Source organism: Vombatus ursinus, unplaced genomic scaffold, assembly GCF_900497805.2.
Source record: "Vombatus ursinus unplaced genomic scaffold, bare-nosed wombat genome assembly UNPS02014935.1, whole genome shotgun sequence".
Classification (NCBI taxonomy): Eukaryota; Metazoa; Chordata; class Mammalia; order Diprotodontia; family Vombatidae; genus Vombatus; species Vombatus ursinus.
Genome location: NW_020954713.1, coordinates 1914529 through 1935722, shown reverse-complemented (window position 1 = coordinate 1935722; position 21194 = coordinate 1914529). Strand labels below are relative to the sequence as shown.

The following is a 21194-nucleotide window of genomic DNA, read 5'->3' as shown; positions in this document are numbered from 1 at the left end:
GGACACCTGGGATTGGGTGCAATCTCCTGATCCTGCAGATTTGGTTTCATCACCTTGCATGACTTCTCCCTTCATGACCAATAAGACCAATAAAGACCCAGGAATCATGAACCCCTAAAATTTCCCCTACCCCATTTCTCTAATCTAAACTGTTGAACACCCCAGTGTAGGAGTATAGATGTTGTACATAAACAGGGTAAGAAAGAGAGAAACCAAGGACAGGGCAGCTGGTAGAGGTAGGGTACATAAGGATAGAGTCCTAGAATACGGACTGAAGGCAGAGGGACCCAGGTCACTGGGACCCTGGGCAGGAGTGAGTCAGTGGGAAACAGAAGTGCAGGGTTCCATAAGATAGAAGGGCTGAGTCTATCAAGACCAGGGACAGAAGGATCCAGGACATATAGATTAAGGACAGAATAGAGAGAGGCAAGCAAAAAGATAAGGTCCTAGAAAAGAGAGAGAATGAAAACAGAAGCAGCATGATACAGCGGGAAGAGCACTGGGTCTGGAGTCTGAGGTTCAAATGTCAACTCTCCCACATTCTACTTGTATGATCTTTGACAAAAATCACTTCACAGCTTTGCCTTAGATTCTTCCTCTAAAATTAAGAGGTTGGACTGGTGGTTGTTGTCCTTCATCTTCGAAGAGGACCAAAGTGACATCACTATGCTAGAGTCAGATTTCAGTGTGTCTGACTGTGGCTGATCAGACCAATACGAACTTGGAATGTTCTACCACAAGTAGGGCACAAATAGTCCATGTGAACATTTGGGATGGATTCTCTAAGTTTGCGCATCTTGTATTTCTCTTGAGCTATTTCAATTCTGCTTTGCTTATGGAGCACAGCACCTTCTCTGATGTGGGCAATGCCATGCTTAGCACTCCTTTGCCAGTGTCTCCCATGTCACAAAATCAATTCCAAAGTTCCTAAGAGAGACCTTGAGAGTGTCCTTGTATCGCTTCTTCTGACCACCATGTGAGTGCTTGCCCTGTGTGAGCTCTCCATAAAACAGTCTTTTTGGCAAGCATATGTTTTGCATTCAAACAATGTGGCCAGCCCTTTGGAGTTGCTCTCTCTGAAGAAGAGTTTGAATGCTTGGCAGTTTAGTTCAAGAAAGGACCTTAGTCTCTAGTATCTTATCCTGCCAGGTGATCTTCAGAATCTTCCTTCAGAATCACTTCCTTCAAGTGGAAGTGATTCAGTTTCCTGGCACGGCACTGGTATACTGACCAGATTTCACAGACATGCAACAATGAGGTCAGCACAATGGCTCTGTAGACCTTCAGTTTGGTAAGTAGTCTAATACTTCTCTCTCATACTTTCCTTGAGAGCCTCCAAAATACTGAGCTAGCTCTGGCAACACATGTGTCTACCTCATTATCAATGTGTACATCCCTGGAAAGTACACTACCAAGGTAAGTGAACTTACCCACAACATTCAAAACTTCTCCATTTGCTGTAACCGATGGTTCCATGTATGGATGGCATGGTGGTGGCTGATGGAGCACCTGTGTTTTCTTGGTGTTAATTGTTAGGCCAAAATTAGCCCAAGCGGCAGAAAATCGATCCATACTTTGCTGCATTTCAGCTTCAGAGGCTGTACTGAGTTGAGTACACAGTCAATTGCAAACATAAAATCATGTACCAACACTCCTTCCACTTTGGTCTTGGCTTTTAATCTTTTCAAGTTGAAGAATTTACCATCAGTGTGGTAGCTGACCTTGATGCCATGTTCATCTTCATTGAAAGCATTTTACAATATGGCTGAAAACATCACACTAAAAAGCATGGGAGCAAGCACACAGCTTTTTTCACTCCATTGGTGACTGGGAAAGCATGAGAGTATTGTCCATTATCCAAAACTCAGGCAAGCATGCTGTCATGAAATTGACATACAATGCTGATGAACGTCTCCAGACAACCACATTTTGACATAATTTTCCATAAACCCTCATGACTGACAGTATCAAAGGCCTTGGTCAGATCTACAAGCATTGTGTACAGACCTCTGTTCTGTTCCTGGCATTTCTCCTGGAGTTATCAGGCAGCAAACACCATATAGACCATTCCTTGGCCCTTTCTGAAGCCACTCTGGTTCTCATGTAGATGACCATCTTACAGGTGAAGGATCAGCCTATTAAAGAGGACTCTGGCAAGAACCTTGCCAGCAATGACTAAGATAGAGACCCCCCCCCCCATGATTGTCACAGGACAATCTATTTCCTTTACCCTTATAGAGATGGACAACGGAGGCATCCTTGAATTCCTGGGAGATAACCTCCTCTTGCCACATAACCTGGAAAATTTCAGTCAGCTTTTGTATGAGCAATGGACCCCTACCTTGTAAATCTCAGCTGGAATAGAATCAGCACCAGGTGCTTTGCCACTTGAAAGGAGCTGAATGGCATTCAAGACCTCTTCTTCAGTTGGAACTTTAGCTAAGGAGGGATTGACTTCAACCTGAGGTAGATGGTCAGCGGCTTCAGCATTGATTGATGATGGTCTGTTGAGAACACTATGGAAGTGCTCAGCCCATCTGTCTAGGATCACGTCCTTATCACTAATCAATGTGGCTCCATCAGCACTGAGTAGTTGAGATGCACCATAGGTCTTTGGCTCATAAATAGCGAGAGGTTAGACTAGGGGACCTCTGAAGTCCTTTCCAGATCTATGATCTTATGACATTGGGGTATGATGGAAAGATAGGGACAAACATGTATTTTGGGGGGAGGCATAGGACCAAGGAACTTTTCCCCTATCACTTTTAATCCTGCCATTCTTGAGGAAAGACTTTCATGTGGTGGAGTGGACTTTGCTCATAGGCTACGTATGACTCTACCATGGGACTGGAGAATACCACCGGTGCTACTCAGAGTTTATTGACTCATCCCCCTTGTCTCCATTACAATGTTTGGGGGGGGGATAGGGGTATACTTGGTGGTACTGCCTTAGTTCACATGTGTATTTGGGAGTATATATTTTGATCTGGGGGGTGGTGGTAGTGATGGTGACCCAGGTGTCAGAGACCAGGCTGAGGCAGAAAATCTCATGTACTTACATGATATCTCTTACTCAAGCATCAAATCTGTTGGAGGAATGAATGCTGAGTCTCTGAGGAGGCTGGACATCTGAGTTGTCAGGAGATCCGGACTAGAGGTTGAATCCTGAGTCTTTTAAAGGTGGTAGGACTCGGGGGTTAGATGCCTAGGTTTCTTCTCAGCTGCAAAGCTCTTTCTAATGATCTTGATATCCTCCCCACCCTCACCTTGGTTGTCACTGAAACTATTCTGCTCTTCTGGCTTCTCTGGCTTCCCTGGCTTCCTTCAAATCTTGGCTAAAGTCCTACCTTCTGTAAGAAGTTTTTGCCAGTTCTCCTTAATTTCATTACCTCCTCCCTGAAATTATCCCCAATTTATTCTGTCTATATCTTGTTTGTACATTAGATTTCCTGATTGTACTGTGACCTCCTTGAGAGCAGGGACTGTTTGCTGTTTGTCTTTCTTTGTATCTCTAAAGCTTAGCACAGTGCTTGGTGCATAGTAGGTGCTTAATAAATGTATATTGGCTGACTACACTTTACCCACTGCCCATCCTTTTACTCACTGGACAGTTCTTTGACCAGTTCATGTGCAATTTTGTCATCTTACAGGTACTAGACTGGGGGCTGATCCTTGGGTCCTGTGTGCAGGAGGTCTATGGGTCAGATGCCTGGGTCTTGGGAGGGAAACAGCTATTGAAGGACAGGACCCTAGGTAGGACCAGTCCTGCCCCTTTGGCCCAAATGGCAGTCTAGTCCTGACACTGATGTGTGATACTTAAAACATAAAAACATGAGACACTAGAGAGGTGGAGTCAATATGGCAGAGTGTAATGTCATAACTGTCACACTTCCCCCAAAACTTTTTATACAAAATGAGCTCAGAAAATGCCAAACTGAATTCTGAGTGGGGAAGCCATGAGAAAGTCATAGTGAATATATTTCCAGCCCAGGGCAGTTTAGGAAAATAGAGAGAAGTCTGCAGACAGGAGGGGTGATCTTTGGGGCAGCAGCAGTTAGAACAGCCAAGCGTCTAGGGATGGTAAGGGAACTGACACTTGGTCAGAAAGGGGACCCCTGTACTAGCACTGGTTACAAGATCAAGTGCCATCCGGAAGCTTTGTTACCCATTACCCAGTTCCAGGTCACAGTTCCAGGGTGGTTGAAGTCACAAGGGGCCCTACCTGTGTAAAGAACAGAGTTCAGATCAGGAGGGCAGCAGCCAGACCTCACTTCAGATTATACCACATCAGAAATCCCCAAGATTTACAGGCCCCCAGATTGAGCGATGGCAGCAGTATAAAGACAATAAAATACAGAAGCTCAGGCTACTTGTTTTCTTGACCTGCCCCTCTCCCCACACACAATGGAGGTGGGCAGAGTCCATCTCTAACATAAAGTCCAAAGTCAAGAAATAGGTTGGAAAAATGAACAAACAACAACAATAAAAAAAGAACTTGACCAGAAAAAGTTGCTATGGTGACAGAGAAGTTCAAGGCACAAACTCAGAAGAAGACAATGACTTGAAAACATCTTTAAGCAAATCCTTAAATTGTACAGAAGCCCAACAAGAAATCCTAGAAGAGCTAAAGAGGTTTCTGAAAAACAGCAAAAAAGATTTTAAAAATTGAATTAAGAGTGGTGGATAAAAATTGGGGGGAAAATGAGAGCTGTGCAAAAAAGCAATTAAAAAAAAAGAATGGACAGCTTGGTAAAAAAGGCAGCAAAAATACTGAAGAAAAAGAGGCACAAAATAGCTTTCACAGTGGAGGGGGAAATGGTAGGGTGGGAAAGACTGAGAAAGGCCTTCTGCAGGGAAGGAGTCTTGAGCCGAGCCTTGAAGGAAGAGAGAGGTTCTAAGAGGAGGAAGTGAGGCAGAGGAGCATCCCATGAATCCCCTTTCCCAGCCTGCCCAGTTGCTAGGCAGGGGTGGGGAATCTGCGTCCGTGAGGCTACACGTGGCCCTCTAGGCCCTTTGATGGAATCTAAACTTCACTTAGAGAACCCTAGAGAGTCAGCTAAAAAAATAGATGAAACAATTAACAACTTTAGCAAAGTTGCAGCATGTGAAAGAAACCGACACAAATCATCATCATATCATCTGCAAAAAAATGATAGTTTTGTTTCCTTTTGCCTATTCTTATTCCTTCCATTTCTTTTTCTTATCTATATAGCTATGGCTAGCATTTCTATTACACAATGCAATAAAAATTACATTAATGAAAGGCCTTTAAAGCATAGAATAAATATTAATTGGAAACTAAATCTAATCCAAGAATGAGTGGGTCAAAGAACAAATCACAGAAACAATTAATACATTCATTAAAAATAATGACAACAATGAGACAATGTATCAAAATTTATGAGATGCAGCCAAAGCAGTACTTAGGGGAAATTTTATATCTCTAACCACATCAATAAAAGAGAGAAAGAGCAGATCAACAAATTGGATATGCAACTAAAAAAATCCCCCCTTCGGGTGGGTGACACATGTTTTGGTTCAGCACTAAAGGAGGTGGGGCTTTGGGATGGTGAAGCAACTCCTTTATTTTGGCCCTTGAGCCAGGAAGAGTCATCCCTCAGTAGATTTTTTTTTTTTTTTTAGGCAATTGGGGTTAAGTTTCTTCATATAACAATGGGAATAAATGGCATGAAGGGAAAGACCAGAGGAGCAGTGGGTCAGAGAACAGTCTGTGGGCATTTGCAGGCAGGAAGGAAGGGATCCTACCAACTTCAGCAGAAAACTCTCTCCCAGAGAGAGGAAGGGGCAGTTGCTTCCTTTTCTACCCAGAGTCCCAATGAGAACTCTCTGGTTCCAATGAGATGAGCATGAACTTCATTGTTAATGGCGGCAGCAGTAGTAGCCGTATATACCACCTTTCAGAGTCCTTGCAAGGAAGCTCAGGGAAACTCAGATTAGGGTCAGCTAAGGACAAGATGGGGGACAGAATGCCAAACTTTCCAATGATTGACCCTGTTCCTTCTCCTTTCTTTCTCCCAAGATTCTCTGTGAACATTCCCAGATAATCCATTCCTGTAATGTCAATAGCTAGTGGATTCTGGCAAAGCAGCCTCATCTCTCTGGCAATTCTGATATAAGTTTGCTTTGATATGTTGTTGCCCAATTAGAAGGTAAGCTTCTTGGGGCAGCTAGGTGGCGCAGTGCATAAAGCACGGGCCCTGGAGTCAGGAGGAACTGAGTTCAAATCCAGACACTTGACACTTACTAGCTGTGTGACCCTGGGCAAGTCACTTAACCCCATTGCCTAGCCAAAAAAAAAAAAACCCAAAAACAAAACGTAAGCTCCTTGGTAGTAGGGATTGTGGTTTTGCCCTTTTTTTTGTATCCCTAACACTTAGCACAGTGGCACAGTGCCTGGTACACAGCACAGTATCTGGCACATAGTAAGCACTTAATAAATGCTTGTTGTTTGATTGATTGAAATGCATGTCTCATTGTCCATCACTTTCTGCCAAGAGGTAGTAGGCATATTTCACCATCAGTATTCTAGAATCATGATTGGTCATTTCATTGACCAGAGTTCTTAGCTTTTCACACTTGTTTTCCTTTACATAATTGTTGTCATTGTATAAATTGTTCTCTTGTTTCTGTAAACATTTATTGTTGTTGTTGTTGTTGAGCGTATCCAACTATTTTTGACCCAATTTTGGGGTCTTCTTGACAAAGATACTGGAATGGTTTGCTATTTCCTTCTCCAGCTCATTTTATGGCTGGGGAAACTGAGGCAAACAGGGTGAAGCGGCTTGCCCAGGGTCACACAGTCAGTAATTGTCTGAGGATAGGTTTGAACTCATTAAGATAAGGCTTTCTGATTCCAGACTCAGCACTCTATCCACTGTGCCACCTAGCTGCCCAAACAGTTATTAAGCACCTACTATGTACCAGGAACTGTGCTAAGTGCTTGGGATGCAAAGAAACGCAAAAAACCCAAACCCCTCAAACAAAAAAAAAACCAGCCCCTGCTCTCAAGGAACACACAGTCTAATGCAGGAGATAACTAAGTAAGTAACTATGTACAAACAAGATATAGCAAGGATAAATTGGAAATAATCACCAGAGGGAAGGCATTAGTATTAAGGTGTATTGGGAAAGACTTTTTTTTTTTTTTTTTTTTTGGTGAGGGCAATTGGGGTTAAGTGGCTTGCCCAGAGTCACACAGCTAATGAGTGTTATGTGTCTGAGTGAACTCAGGTCCTCCTGACTTCAGGGCCAGTGCTCTATCCACTGCACCACCTAGATGCCCCAGGAAAGACTTCTTGTAGAAGGTGGGATTTTATCTGGGACTTGGAAGCCAGGAGGCAGAAATAAGGAAGGAGAGTATTTCAAGTATGGGGTGGGGGAGGGAACAGTCAGTGCAAATGCTTGGAGCTTTGAGATGGAGTGTCTTGTATGAGGAAGCAAGGAGGCCAGTGTCACTGGATTAAAGAGCAAGTGAAGGGGAGAAAGTATAAGAAGGCTGGAAAGGGAGGAAGAGGTCAGGTTGTAAAGGTTTAAAAATCAAACAGAGGATTTTATGTTTTATCCTGGAGGTGATAGGGAGACACTGGAGTTTATTGGATAATGAGATCAAATGGTCAGCCCCGTACTTTAGAGAGATCATTTTGGTAGCTGAATGGAGGATGGGCTAGAGTTGGGAGAGACCTGAGGCAAGGACGCCAGCCAGCAGCTGTTGCAAAAGTCAGGTGTTAGGTGATGAGGATCTAAGGGTGGCGGCAGTGTCAGAGGAAAGAAGAGGGGAATGTGTGAGAGATATTAGGAAAGGAATATCAACAGGCTTTGGCAACAGACATGGGAGAGGGGATGAGAATGAGGGGTCAAAGATGATACTAGGTTTACAAGCCTAGGTGCCTGGGAGCATGGTGGTACCCTCCACAGTAATAGGGAAATTAGGGATGGGACAGGGTTCGAGGCAGAACATAGAGTTAAGTTTAGGATATTGTTGCGTTTAAGACGTCTACAGGATATATCCAGTTCTAGATGTACAATTGAATGTTGAAGATGGGGGTATGGAGGTCATCAAAGAGGTCAAGGCTGGAAAAGTAGATATGAGAATTATCAGCATAGAGATGATTGAATCTATGGGAGCTGATGAGATCACCAGCAGTATGGAAGGAGAAGAGAAGATAGAACCCTGTGGGACACCGGCCATTAATGGGCATGACCTGGATGAAGATCCAGTAAAGGAGACTGAGAAGGAGTGGTCAGACAGATAGGCAGAGAACCAGGAGACAGTAATAGCACAAAAACCTGGAGAGAAGAGGATATTAAGGAGAAGAGAGTGATCTATAGTGTCAAAGGCTGCAGAGAGGTCGAGAAGGATGAAGACTGAGAAAAGGCAGCCGTGGCAAGTAAGAGACGATTAGTAATTTGAAATAGAGGAGAATGATAAGGTCAGAAGAAGACTGTAGAGAGTTAAGAAGAGAGTAAGTGTAAATGAAATGGTTGCATTGATTATAGAAGCCCTTCTCCAAGAGTTTAGCAACACAGGGGAGGAGATACGACATGATAGCTATGAGATGGATCAAGTAAGGGTTTTTTGAAGATGGAGGAGACACGTGAAAGTCTGTACCTGGTAGAGAAGCATCTGGTAGAGAGGGAGAGATAAGTGAAAGAGTGGAGATGATCTATGGGACAAGTTTAGGATTACTCGTGTATAGGGAGGGGTCGGCCTTGGCAAGGAAAAGGACTACTTTATTTGTGTGAGGTAAGGGTGAAGGAGGAGACAGTGACAAAAGGCATCTGGGTGATGTGAAATGAGGACAGGGGAGAAGAGGGAGCTCTTGGCAAATGAACTCAATTTTTTCAATAAAATATGAAACAAGGTTCTCAGCTGAGAGGGTTGGGGGAGGGAAGTCATGGGAGACCTAAGGAATGATGAAAAGGTTTGTGAAAGCCACTGTGGTGAGTACGATAATGAGTCAATTAGGGAAGTGTAAAAGGATCGCTGCATTGAGGGCCCAGTTGAGATTACATCTTAATTGAGATTATATAACATATATTTGTGAGGCAGCTAGGTGGCGCCATAGTGTATAGAGCGCTGGGCCTGGAGTCAGAAAGACTTGGTTTCCGAGTTCCAATCTGGCTTCAGGCACTTATTAGCTATGTGACCCTGGACAAGTCACTTAACCCTTTGCCTCAGTGTCCTCATCTATAAAATGAGTTGGAAAAGGAAATGGCAAACCACTCCAGTATCTTTGCCAAGAAAACCCCAAATGGGGACAGGAAGAGTTGAACAAACGCTGAACAATAACAATAAACATACATTTGTAGTGGATCCAGTTAGAATAGATCTGTGATTTTCTCCAGCTTCACTGAGCAGCATATTAGTAGAAGTGAAAGCAATGGATGATGGGAATAATCCTGGGTTGAGGTTTCACAGGGCAAGATCTTCAATAAGCTAAGAAGGCAAGGAACTTGAGAGAAGACAGAGTTGAGTTGAACGGGTTCCACAAGGGGTCAAAATAAGGAAGGGAAGAGGCAGCTAGGTGGCGCAGTGGATAGAGCACCGGCTCTGAAGTCAGGAGGACCTGAGCTGAAATCGGGCCTCAGACCAAACACTTGACACGTAGTAGCTGTGTGACCTTGGGCAAGTCACTTACCCCAATTGCCTCACTAAAAAAAAAAAAAAGGAAGGGAAGACAGTATAGTTAGTGTAGAGATAAAGGCCTTGGAAAGAACTAAGGGGTCAAGAGATTGGAGCTCAGGATGAGGGAAAAGAACAGGGTTTAGGGTTCTAAGGCAGAGGGAGGGGTGGAATGACAACAAATTGTGATCAGATAATGGGAATTTCCAAGTTCATAAACGTGGAAGTGGTGCATTTGTGGGTCATGGCAACATCAAGGCTATGACCATCTTCGTGTAGCCGAGGTGGAGTGGAGGAGTAAGTCAAAGGACTAAGCAAGTCTGTTTGAGGGAGTATTGACGGGGGTTGAAGTCCCCTAGCACAGAGCTTCTTAAACTTTCTACACTAGCAACCCCTTTAGCACTTCTTAAACCGTGGGTTGAGACTGTGTGAGGACAGGAGTTAGGAAGGAGAGAAAGCCTGCCAGGCAGACACTGAATTCACTGAGGAAAGAGGGGGACTGTCCTGAAGCGGGGTAGACAACAGCTACCAGCATTTTGATTGGGTGGTAGATGCGGATCGAGTGAACCTCAAAGAATGAAAGGTTATTCATCGATAGAGGTAGGAGGAGAGCCTGGAAGTGGCAATGGAGAGCAAGAAATATTCTAATGCTTGCAATGCAACCAGGGATGGAAAGGGTGGCTAGGGAGGGTGTGTCACCAAGAGGGAGCCTGGTCTCAGCGAGAGTCAGAAGATGAAAGGAGTGGGAAAGAAAAAGGAAAAGATTGAAGATGAAAGCAAATTTGTTACCAGCGCTCTGAGTATTCCAGAGAGCACAGTGGAAGAGGTGGTAGCTTTAGGGTGTGACATCGGAAGGGCAATCAGGTTGAGGGGGATGGGCATAAAGGAGTGGACAGTAGGGGGTGGAGAATGGGGTTTGTATTACAATGGTTAGGAGTTCATGATCACTGAGATGGGGAGGGTATGACTGGGTAAGAGTTTATTAGTGTTAAAGAGAGCAGGCATGTCAATTGATGTGAAATTTCAAAAATAATTTTACTGTAATTTCTTTAATCTGTGTAAATGCATTTTAAATATAAATAATTAAAACATAATTTTACTTTTAAATAAAATTTATCATCCTCCTATCTCTATTTTCTTTGTGCTATGGATTAAAAAAAGTGTTCTGCATCAATTGCTGCAGCTTGGTCTCTCAAAGTCTTCTTAATTTCTGGTCCTTCTATTAAACATTTCAGAAGGAGTTCAAGAGGGTTAACAACATCACCAGGTGTTTCGTCTCAAGGTTTTGTCTTCTAAGGTTCTGCTTACTTTATTGAGCATCAGTTCATACAAATCTTCTCAGGTTTCTATGAATTTATCCCTTTCCTTATGTCCTATGTCATAAAATTATTCCATTACAGTCATATATCATATACCTTTGTTCTCAAAGGGAAATGCGGAGACAGACCATAAAAAGCCCCTTTCCACAAATGAAGGTTAGAAAGCACATTTGTCCTCAAGATTGAAAGGGAAAGGGGAGTCTTCTCTACCATAATCATTGACTTTCAATGACCAACAAGATCACTGATTAGCTTCTGGCTGCCTACCAGTAGCTTCCATAGAGTCAGGATCCAAAAGATTGGCAGGTTAGGTCAAATCTAAGAAGATTAACTCTGATAGGAGAAAATGTAAAGTTCTGCACTGGGGTTCAAAAAATCAGTTGCACAAACAGAGGATGGGGAAGGTGTGGCTAGATAGATAGCAATTTCTGTGGTGAAAAAGATCTTCAGGTTTTAATGGACTGAAAACATGGTAAGAATCAAGCTCATGACGTGGTATACAAAAAGCTAGTTTGATCTTAGCCTGAGTTATCGTGTGAGAAATGTAGCATGAAGAATGAAGAAAGTGGCGGTCCCACTGTACATTCCCCTTTTGGATCAAGTCTTTGTCACTAGACTCTGGGAATTGACATAGGCCAGTTCTTTATCTGGAGCACTCTCCTTCCTCATCTCTGTCTCCTGGTTTTCTTGGCTCCCTTCAAGTGCTAGATCAAATATCACTTTCTATGGGAACCTTTCCTGATCCTCCTTAATCCCAGTTCCATCCCTCTGTGCATTAACTCCTATTTATCTTGTATGTAGCTTGCTTTGTATATATTTATTTGCACATTGTCTTCCCTATTAGACAGTGAGCTCTCAAAGGGCAGGAATTGTCTTTTCCCTTTCTTTGTATCCTCAATACTTAGCACAGTGCTTGACACTTAGTAGGTGCTTAATAAATGTTTATTGACTGATTGACTATGCTCAGTTTTGAGAGTCACATTTTAGGAAGGACTTTGATGAACTAAAGAATGTCTGGAGGAAAGTGACCAGGATAGTGATGGGCCTGGAGTCCATGCTATCTGTGGATTGCGGGTGTATAGTTAGGCGAAGAAAAGACAGGGGGATATAATAGTTGCCTTCAAGTATTTGAAGGACTTTGTGTTTGTAGGACCTTGAATTAGTTTCTTTCCTTCTGTGGGACTCAATTTTCTCATCTGTGAAATGAGAGAGTTGAGTTGAACTCTCAGACAGTTTTTTGTTTTTTGTTTTTGTTTTTTCATTTTTGGAGAGTCAGGGTTAAGTGACTTGCCCAGGGTCACACAGCTAGTGTCAAGTGTCTGGGGTCAGATTTGAACTCAGGTCCTCCTGACTCCAAGGCCAGAGCTCTATCCACTGCACCACCTAGCTGCCCTCACAGACAGTTTTTAAGGTACCTCCCAGCTCTATATTATATGATTTCTTGGGCCTGTGGGATTTATTCTGCTTGGCCCCTTGGGCAGAACCAGGAACAATGGAGGGAAGTTGTAGAGAGGCAGATTAATCACTTTCTAGCTATTAAAGCCCTCCCAAAGTGAAATGGGTGCTTTGAAAAGTAGTGAGTTCCACAACCCTGTCATTGGAGTCTGCAGATTCAGTTGTCACAGATACTGTAGGAGGTTTCTTGTTTAGGTAGAGAAGTCTCTGAGGCTTCTTTTTGGTCTGGAGAGTCTAGGCTCTTCTTTCTTCTTCTCTTCCTCCCCAGTAGACATCCTGAATGATTGCTTCATCCATCCTCTGACACCATGTCCTGCGGGGTTATGGGCAGGGAGAGGTGGGACAGTGAGTCAGACAGGCAGGGAAGATTAGCCGATGCCAGCACCATGGAAGGGACAGAGGATATTTATGTAAATGACAAGTTGGCCCCCAAGAAGAAAGTCAAGAAGAAAGAGGTCCCAGCAGGTAGCACCAATGGGTGAAAGGGGGGGTGGTGGTGTGGTGGTGGTGGTGAGGACCAGGGGAAGTCTCCTTGGAGGACGTGACCCTGACGAGATGGGGGACGGGGAAACTGGAGGCCAGAAGGCTGGATCCCCACCATGATTGAGGGTGTTTCTCTCTGTCTCTACCTTCTCCATATACCTCTACTGATTACATGCAGATACCCAGAGATCTTCCCTTTAGCCTGCTCTAATCTAAGCCTCGGGTTCATTTCTTCCAGAATCTGGGAGTAAGGTGGGCTCCAGGATGCCAGAGAGAAGGCATGTTAGGTAGAAGGAGAGATTTGAGGCTTGATGGGGAGAGAAAGAGAGGAGGGTTCTGGAAATCATGATGTCTATGTTCCTTTAAAAAAATTTGTATTCTGAATTTTAAAAAGTCCAAATAAAATGAACATTTCTCTATACAAAATAGAACAGAAAAAAGAGGATTGTTCACTCCTATTATGTACTGCTTGCTTTTCCTTTTGAGTATATAATGAAATCAACATGTGACTAAAGCTGTCCTGCTTGTCTGTGTTTTCTTCTGGCCTTCCTTCTGTTCTCTTCTGTGCATTTTAAAAAATGCTTTAATGAACCACTTTTCCTTTTCCTTTTTGATGACTCTGTTGCTAGTCACCCCCCCCATCTCCTCCAAGTCCCCATCTCTAGTTTAAAAAAAGAAAACAAAAACCAAACCCTCGTAACAAATATACACAGTCAAACCAAACTCATTTGTTGGTTGTGTCTGAAAATGTATGTTGTTCTATATAACAAGTCCATCACTTCTGTGTCAGGCAGCATGCTTCATTAGTGAGGCTTCAGAATCTTGGTTGGACGCCTGGGTTCTTCAAGAGGACGACAAGTGGGGCCTGGTGCTGAGAAATAGGATGCCTTGGTTCTTTGAACCTCAAAGGCCTTTGTCTGGTCCCTCCAGGTGCCCAGAGATTTAGAGAGAAGGATGACCCTGACTATGAGAACATCTCTATGACCGTAAGGAACCAGAATGGCGCTCTGGAGCAACAATCAATGCCTGTCCATTGGGGTAAGGACTCTTCCTTGCCCCTTGTCTCACTTCCCCGGCAACTCTGCTGGTCTCAAACACAGGCTCAGCTAAGGAGAGATGGGTCATTGTGGGATGGACAACATTGTTAGGGTTGTAGACAAAAATAAAATAGTCCCTGCCCTCAGGGAGCTTATATTCTATTGGAGAGGGGGGAAAACATAGACATAGACTTCATATATGTTTTCTATTTGTGTGTATGTGTACATGTTTCCCCAATAGAATGTAAGTAATTTGAGGTCAGGGAGTATTTTGTTTTTGTTTTATATCCCCAGGACCAAGCGCAGGTCCTAGCACATAGTAAATAGTTGCTTAATAGATACGTATCAAAAGAATGAAAATAAAACAAAAATAATTTCTGAGAGCAAGGGCACTAGCAGCTGTGGGGGTAGGGATGGGGAGGGGATCAGGAGAGGCCTGATGTAGGAGGAGGTGACATTTGAGTTAAGCTTCGAAGGGAGCTAGGAATTCTGAGAAGTAGAAGGGAGGAGGGGAATGTATTCCTGGCACGGGGGACAGCTATTGCAAAGGTGTGGAGACTGGAGAGGGAATGTCCTGGACAAAGAGCAAGTTTAGCTGGAATGTAGAATGCAGGAAGGGGAGGAATGTATGATGAACTTGGGTAGGCTGGATCCAGATTATAAAGGGATTTAAACGCTAGATAGAGGAGTTTAGATTTGGTCTTGGAGGTAATAGGGAGCCCTTGAAGCTCCTTGAGCAGGGTAGGTAACATGATCAGATCTGTACTTTAGGCAAAACCCCTTGGGTAGTTGTGTGGGGGATGGAACAGAGTAGAGAAAGACGTGAGTCAGGGAAAGCAACTAGTAAGCTAATGCTATAGCCCAGGGAGAGGTGATAAGACCCTGAACTAAAGTGTTAGATGTGTGAGCAGCGAGGAGGTATGTGGCAGATGTGAAGCTATAATGGATAAAACCTAGGAAGATTTGAGTTCAAATCCTGCCTCAGACACTTGTTAGCTCTGTGACTCTGGGCAAGTTACTTAGCTGTTCCAGCCTCCTTAACTGCAAAATGAGGAGTTGCACTCTATGATTTGATGATCGTACGAGGGAGGGAGATGGAAGGGTTGAGGCTGAGCTTTCAAACCTAGATGACTAGAAGAAGGTAGTGTCCAACAGAAATAGGGGCATTGGCAGGAGGGTTGGGTTTAGAAGGAAAGATAGGTAATGCTTTGGACACACAGTTACCCACTATGTAAGAGACCCTGCAAAGGATACCGGGGAGTCCAAAAACACCTGTCTTCCTTTCAAGGAACTCACAACCTAATAGAAGAAGGCACAAACACAAATAAATATGGTTGGTAGGGAAGTGAAATCGGTACAAAGGAAGGAAGAAGTCAAGGAAAGCTTTCTTTTTTTTTTTCATGATCATAAACAAATAAATTTATTTGCAAAACTGTGTAGTAGGTGCTGTGGAGGATACAAATATTAACAAGGGAAGACTTGTGTTTGGGTTTTAATTTAGTACATTTTAATACAAAAAAGATATTTATATAAATAGCTATTCTATAAGGCTAAATGTAATACAAACCATACATAGAACTGAATAGAGAATGGAGAGAGCAATTGGAAACAAACAGGAATCACTTTCAATGAATTCATTCTCCTTCCCCAACAAATTCAATTGGACAAACATTTTCCCAATGTTTCCATGTGACTGCAAGTCAGAGAATGCCACCATCTTGAAAGCATTAAAATTGGAGTCAATTCAAAGGGCAATCAACACAAGACACAAGGAGGGAATGTTAGGCTGTAGTATATGATTAACAATGATCTGCTTGAGAGAACAATTGTAAAACACATTGAACCTTGTATAACTGGAAAAGGAGCTAGACTGTGCAGTACGAGCAAAAGAAACTAGGGCAGCTGGAGTGCTGCAATGGTATCTAAGAAACTTAAAAGAAGCAGAGAAAAATTCCCCATAAATCAAAGACTCTTTTGTCTGGAAAATTTAAGTTACGGACAAATTTTACATAGGAAGAAAAAGCATGAATTTTATGTATTTTATGTTGACTACTTTTTCTATATTTATTTTTTTTAGATTTTTCATTCCTTATTATAAGAGATGACTTTCCGGAAGGGGAAGGTAGAGGGAAAAATAAGGAAATGTGGTTGATGTAAAAGAAACATAACAATAACTGGGTTTCAAATAAACTCATAGGACTTGATAGTGAATTGTTTGGATGCACAGTGTGAGTGAGATGGATGAAGTAAGGAAAGCTTTCTGGAGGGGCCATTGGAACTGGAGTCTAAAGGCTGGCTAGAAATATGAGAGGGCAAGGATGTGTGTGGGTAGTGTGAACAAGGCAGAGAAGTGGAAGCTCGTGGGGGGACAGGGGCTGTGTTCAAGAGAGCAGAGAGTTGTCCATTTTAGCTAAATCACAGAGTACACAGAAGGGATTGGTACAAGACTCATTTCTTCATTTGTGGATTCAGTAAACATGGACCAAATATCTGATTTTCAATTTGGAGATATATTATGTAGGCAGTGCGTGAGGTATTCAGGAGAACTAGTGCCTCTGGAACTGATGGAGAGGTCCAGGGAAAGAGCTCTGGGGAAACTGAGAAGGGAGAGACCCTTTTCAATGGAGTCGGGAGTGTCAGGGAGAGGCTTCCAGGAGGAGGTTACTCCTGAGCTGAGCTTGTTTAGAAGTTAGAGAACTGGTAAGAATCCAATGGACGAAGAGTGAGGAGAGGCCATTTTGGGTCCAGAGACTAGTGTGATGAAAAGCAAGCAGACAGTGCAGATGGTTTGGTCAGGTAAAACCAAGTTTGTTGGAGTGTAGAGTCCATGGATGGAACCATTATGAGATTCATTGATTCATTCAATAAATGTTTATTAAGTGCTCAACATAATACTCTGAGGCAACTCTCCCACCTCCTATTTCCACTGACTAGCTGGGTCTTGTTACATCCCCTCAGAGCTCTTAGGGTTTGCCCTGAGGGGATGGGGATGTATTTTTCTAGTGCTATAGTTCACCAGCCTCTACCAGTCTGTTTCCTGACATGATTATCAGTTAATATCATTTAGTCAATCAGATATGTTTGACTTTTAGAAAGGGATATTTTACTATGAATAGATAGTTTGGTACAGGTAGTTGGTACAAGTATTTCCCTCAAAGGCTGTGACAGACTTTTCCACAAATACGTACAGAGGGAGTTAAGGGAAAAGTGAGCTCAAACTTAGAGGGCACATTGACAATAGTCAATTAAATTAAGTTCCTACTATGCTGCCAGGATTCTGCTAAGCACTGGTGATACAAATATGAAAAAAGAAAGTTCCTGATCTCAAGGAGCTTACTTAGCAAGGGATAGATAACTCATAGCTTCTTAAGGTCATCTTAAGGAAGTCCCCCTCAGGTATGGTGTACTGATAAATAAAAGTATGTATAGACATATAGACATATATACATACGTCTATATACACACATATATATGCATATATGTATATACGAATATTATGTGACACCTATTTGTGTCAAATGGTAGTCATCTCTAGGCAGGGTGGGGGAGGAGAAAAAAAAAGAAAAAAATTTTTTTTTTTGCTTGGGCATTTGGGGTTAAGTAACTTGCCTAAGGTCACACAGCTAGTAAGTATCAAGCATCTGAGGTTGGATTTGAACTCAGGTCCTCCTGACTCCAAGGCCAGAGCTCTATCCACTGTGCCACCTAGCTGCCCCCCAAAAAAGAAATTCACGTGATAATTTTGTTGTATATTTGAAAGGAATAGCAAGTTGTGCGTAGTAGATTTTCAGTTTCATGTGTAATCATCTTTTTTATTATACTGTGTTACAGAAATGCTTTTTTTATTCCATAAATTAAAATAAAACTTAATGTTTTAAAATAAAGCATGGAGTACCTTTCCTGCTGGCTTCTTTGTAAAGCCTTGGGCCTGCTTTCCTTGCTTCACCCAGTGGGTTCTTGGCTCCAGCTATCGAGGTTTAGGTGATCACACACTTTTTCTCCTCAGAATTTCACAAGGTTTTCCTTCAGTTATGAATAATGAGGAGGGGGTGGGGAGGGCGCAAGGCTGGGGCTGAGAAGGAGGCATCCTTTCTTCCTCTCTTTCCCCTCCCATCTTCCCAAGCAGGTCCTACTCAGGGGTTAGGTTGGAATACTCCTGGCTTGTTCACTTGTTGGAAAAAATGGTACAGTCCCGGGGTCACTCAGCTAGGTCTCTCTCATCCTTAGCCCCTGCTGCTTCAGCTCCAAGAAGTTCCTCGGGACTCTGCTTAGTGCGCAGATCTAGCCTGTGTCTTTCCCTCCTCCTGGTCCTGAGTTTCCTGCTGAGCATTAGCCTGTTGTCTCTGGTGGTGGTGAAAAGTGAGTGTGAGGTGGGGTGGCATAGGAAAGGGGAAAGGGGAAAGGGGAAAGGGGAAAGAGGAAAGGGAAAAGGGAAAAGGGGAGAGGGGAGAGGGGAGAGGGGAGGGGCATGGTCCCTTGTCCCCATACCTGCCTGGGTAGCTGGGGCTGGGAACCTCTCACTTCCACCATTTCCTCCAGTCCAGACCCCCATCATCCTATCCAGACCGCATACTACACTTACCTGATCCTATCTCATACCTTCTCCCAGGCCCTCACCACTGCCCCCAGGGTGAGCCTCTGCCTGCCCCCTCCAACCCTTTACCCTCTCTGATTCTTGTCCAACCTTTTCTTTCTGACTTTTCTTCTTTCTGTCTTTCTCTGACTTTCTCACCCTCTTTTTAATCCTTCCTCTCCCTCTCTCTCTCTTTCTCTGTCTCTCTGTGTCTGTCTCTTTCTCTCTCCTCTCTGTCTTTCTGTCTCTCTGTGTCTGTCTCTTTCTCTCTCCTCTCTGTCTGTCTGTCTCTCTTTCTCTCTGTGCTTTGATGTTTCTATCCTCATTTCTCCATCTCTATTTCCCTCCCCCCCTCCCCTTATTCCTTCACCCCTTCCCCTGATCAGCTCCAGGCTGAACCCCAGGCTTCCCCTTTCCTTTGTCTTCTCCCCAGGCTCTGATTTCTCTGAGAAGCTGATGAGTATGAAGAGTGAGCTGTGGAATGGTGAGGTGGAGGTATTGGGGGTTGGGGGTGGTAGTTGTGAGTCTAGGAGGGGCACAGGGAAGCTGTGGGGAAAAGTCAGGCCTGAGCAGGGGGGCAGGATCCAACCTCTGGGCACGTGGGGAAGAAAGGGGAGGGGTCAGTGCAATACCTTCCCTCTTGCCTTCTTAGTCTTTTTTTCTAAAACATTTTCTCTCTTTCTGTCTCCCCTCTATATTTTCCTCTCTCTTTTTCTTTCTCTTATTTCCCATAATAATGCTAACTATATGAAACATTATGATTTATAAAATATTTTACATAGAATTTCTCATTTGATCTTTTTTTTTCTTTTTGGTGAGGCAATCAGGGTTAAGTGACTTGCCCAGAGTCACACAGCTAGTGAGGGTTATATGTCTGAGGTCAAATTTGAACTCAGGTCCTCCTGACTCCAGGGCCGGTGCTCTATCCACTGTACTACCTAGCTGCCCTCATTTGATCTTTATGTATTTCACATTTACTTGTCTGTATATATGTTGCCTTCCCCCAGCTAGAATGTAAGCCTCTCGAGGACAGGGATTGTCTGTTTTGGTCTTTATATCCTCATTGGATAGCACTTAGTAGGGACTTAAATACTTGTTGAATGAATGAATGAATGTCTCTTTCTGGATCTCTCAGTCTCTAGCATCCTCCAGAAGGAGCAGGAAAATGCAGAGCAACTGGAGACTAAGATCATTAAAATAAAGGCAATCAATGATGCCTGTGATGCAAAGGTGAAACAAATTAAAAGAGGTACTTCCTATCCCTCAGCATCCAGTGCTGGGTGAGGGTGAAGGTGGGGGATGGCAGTGGGTGGGGTGGGACTGCCCAATTCTGATGAGGGGAGAGATAAAGGGCCCCAGAGGTTAGGGGAAAAGGAGGGTCTTGGCTAGGGCAATGGGTCTCTGGGGGAGACATCTCTGGGAGAGGTGTATCTGAGGAATAGAAAGCTTTGGGAGAGTTATCTCTGAAGGGCTGTATCTGCCTCTAGGGTCTTCTCTCCATCATCTCCTTCTCTTTTGCAGACCTGTCAAGCAAGAGCGAGCTCTTGAATCTTTTGAATACTAAAGTGGAAAAACTGGAGAAGGCTCAAAAATCAGGTTAAGGGGGCAGAAATCCCTTATGCAAGGGGGGAGAGAGGTGCAGGAGATGACTCCCAAAGGCATAGAATGGGGAGCCTGTCTGATCTTGTGTCTCCCTCCCTCCCAGGACCAAATTCCACTCTTTCAACTGGCTAAAGAAGATCAGTCTTTCATCTGGAAGACTGGAAGATCTCTCTGACCTCAGTTTCCCTGCTGTGATCTGGGTGTGTTTGTGTACTAACAAACAGTATGTAACATGAGTTAAGATTCTCAAAGACAAAGAGAAAAATCAGACTCTGGACATCAGTCCCTCTCCTGCTAGTGTGTGCTCTCCCAAGTTCATGTCTATGAGTGTGCCTCGGTGTGTATAATTATATCAGGTGTGTCCATGTGTGTCTTTCTGTGTCTGAGAATTTACAAGTAGGGATGAGTGTGTAGGAGAGTAGGGCAGAGGTCACCTCCAGGTATAAGGTGATGCTGGCTGGTCCCAGAAATTTCCTTTATACCAATGCCCTTCCCTCTTCGGTAGGCACTGGAGGAAGAAAAGACAGGTGGGCGAATTCCAATGCCCAGGGGTTTCCCAGTAGCTCAGTGGGGCCCCTGCTTTCCAGTGGCTTGACTCAGATTTTTTAATTTTCTTTAAAATTTTTTTATTTCTATATTTTGTTTTTCTATCATCTTTATTTCCCAATAATATTTCCCCAGCGCCCAAGCTTGGCTTAGATGTCTATGTACTTCCTACATTTAAAATGTAAAATCATCATTATACAATCTTTTCTTTTTGGTCTGGACCTTTGATTTCTTTGGTGGAGGGAATTCCTTGGTGAAGAAGCTCCCTCTGTTATTGCAAATGGACAACACACGCAATACAGTTTACAGGCTATTTACTAAGGGAATAGATAACATAGGGAACAGTAGAGAGCCTGTAACGTCTAACCTGTGGGGAACCCTGAAGGAGACCAGGTTTAAATGGTGTCGTCAAGGAAAGATGGTCTGGTGCTTTGGCAAAGGCAGGGGAGGATAGATGGACGGCTGCGGGTGCTCAGCAGATACCTTTGTGATACCTTCCTTAAAGGCCTTCAGAATGGTGGGTGAACTGATGAAGG

The 21194-nt window shown here is 43.5% G+C and overlaps 1 protein-coding gene across 2 annotated transcripts; it reads left to right on the top strand.

Annotated features, from left to right (window-relative positions):
- Positions 1-12749: 12749 nt before the first annotated feature.
- LOC114029646 (mast cell-expressed membrane protein 1-like) lies at positions 12750-20861 on the top strand. Of its 2 annotated transcripts, none has more exons than XM_027844228.1 (7): positions 12750-12882; positions 13831-13938; positions 18165-18296; positions 18944-18994; positions 19646-19759; positions 20032-20106; positions 20216-20861. In XM_027844228.1, the coding sequence occupies exons 1-7, from the start codon at positions 12804-12806 to the stop codon at positions 20242-20244; spliced, it is 588 nt and encodes a 195-aa protein (XP_027700029.1). In that variant the 5' UTR covers positions 12750-12803; the 3' UTR covers positions 20245-20861. The 2 variants fall into 2 exon arrangements, with proteins under 2 accessions (XP_027700029.1, XP_027700031.1); XM_027844230.1 differs by having other exon boundaries at positions 19646-19740; positions 20216-20228.
- Positions 20862-21194: the final 333 nt, after the last annotated feature.

Bases quoted from the DNA above. Each gene is read 5' to 3' on its own strand.
- LOC114029646 (XM_027844228.1), top strand. From the start codon at position 12,804: ATGGAAGGGACAGAGGATATTTATGTAAATGACAAGTTGGCCCCCAAG. The intron at 12,883-13,830 runs GTAGCACCAATG...TGGTCCCTCCAG, and splicing joins GAAGAAAGAGGTCCCAGCAG to GTGCCCAGAGATTTAGAGAG. The intron at 18,297-18,943 runs GTGAGTGTGAGG...TCTTCTCCCCAG, and splicing joins GTCTCTGGTGGTGGTGAAAA to GCTCTGATTTCTCTGAGAAG.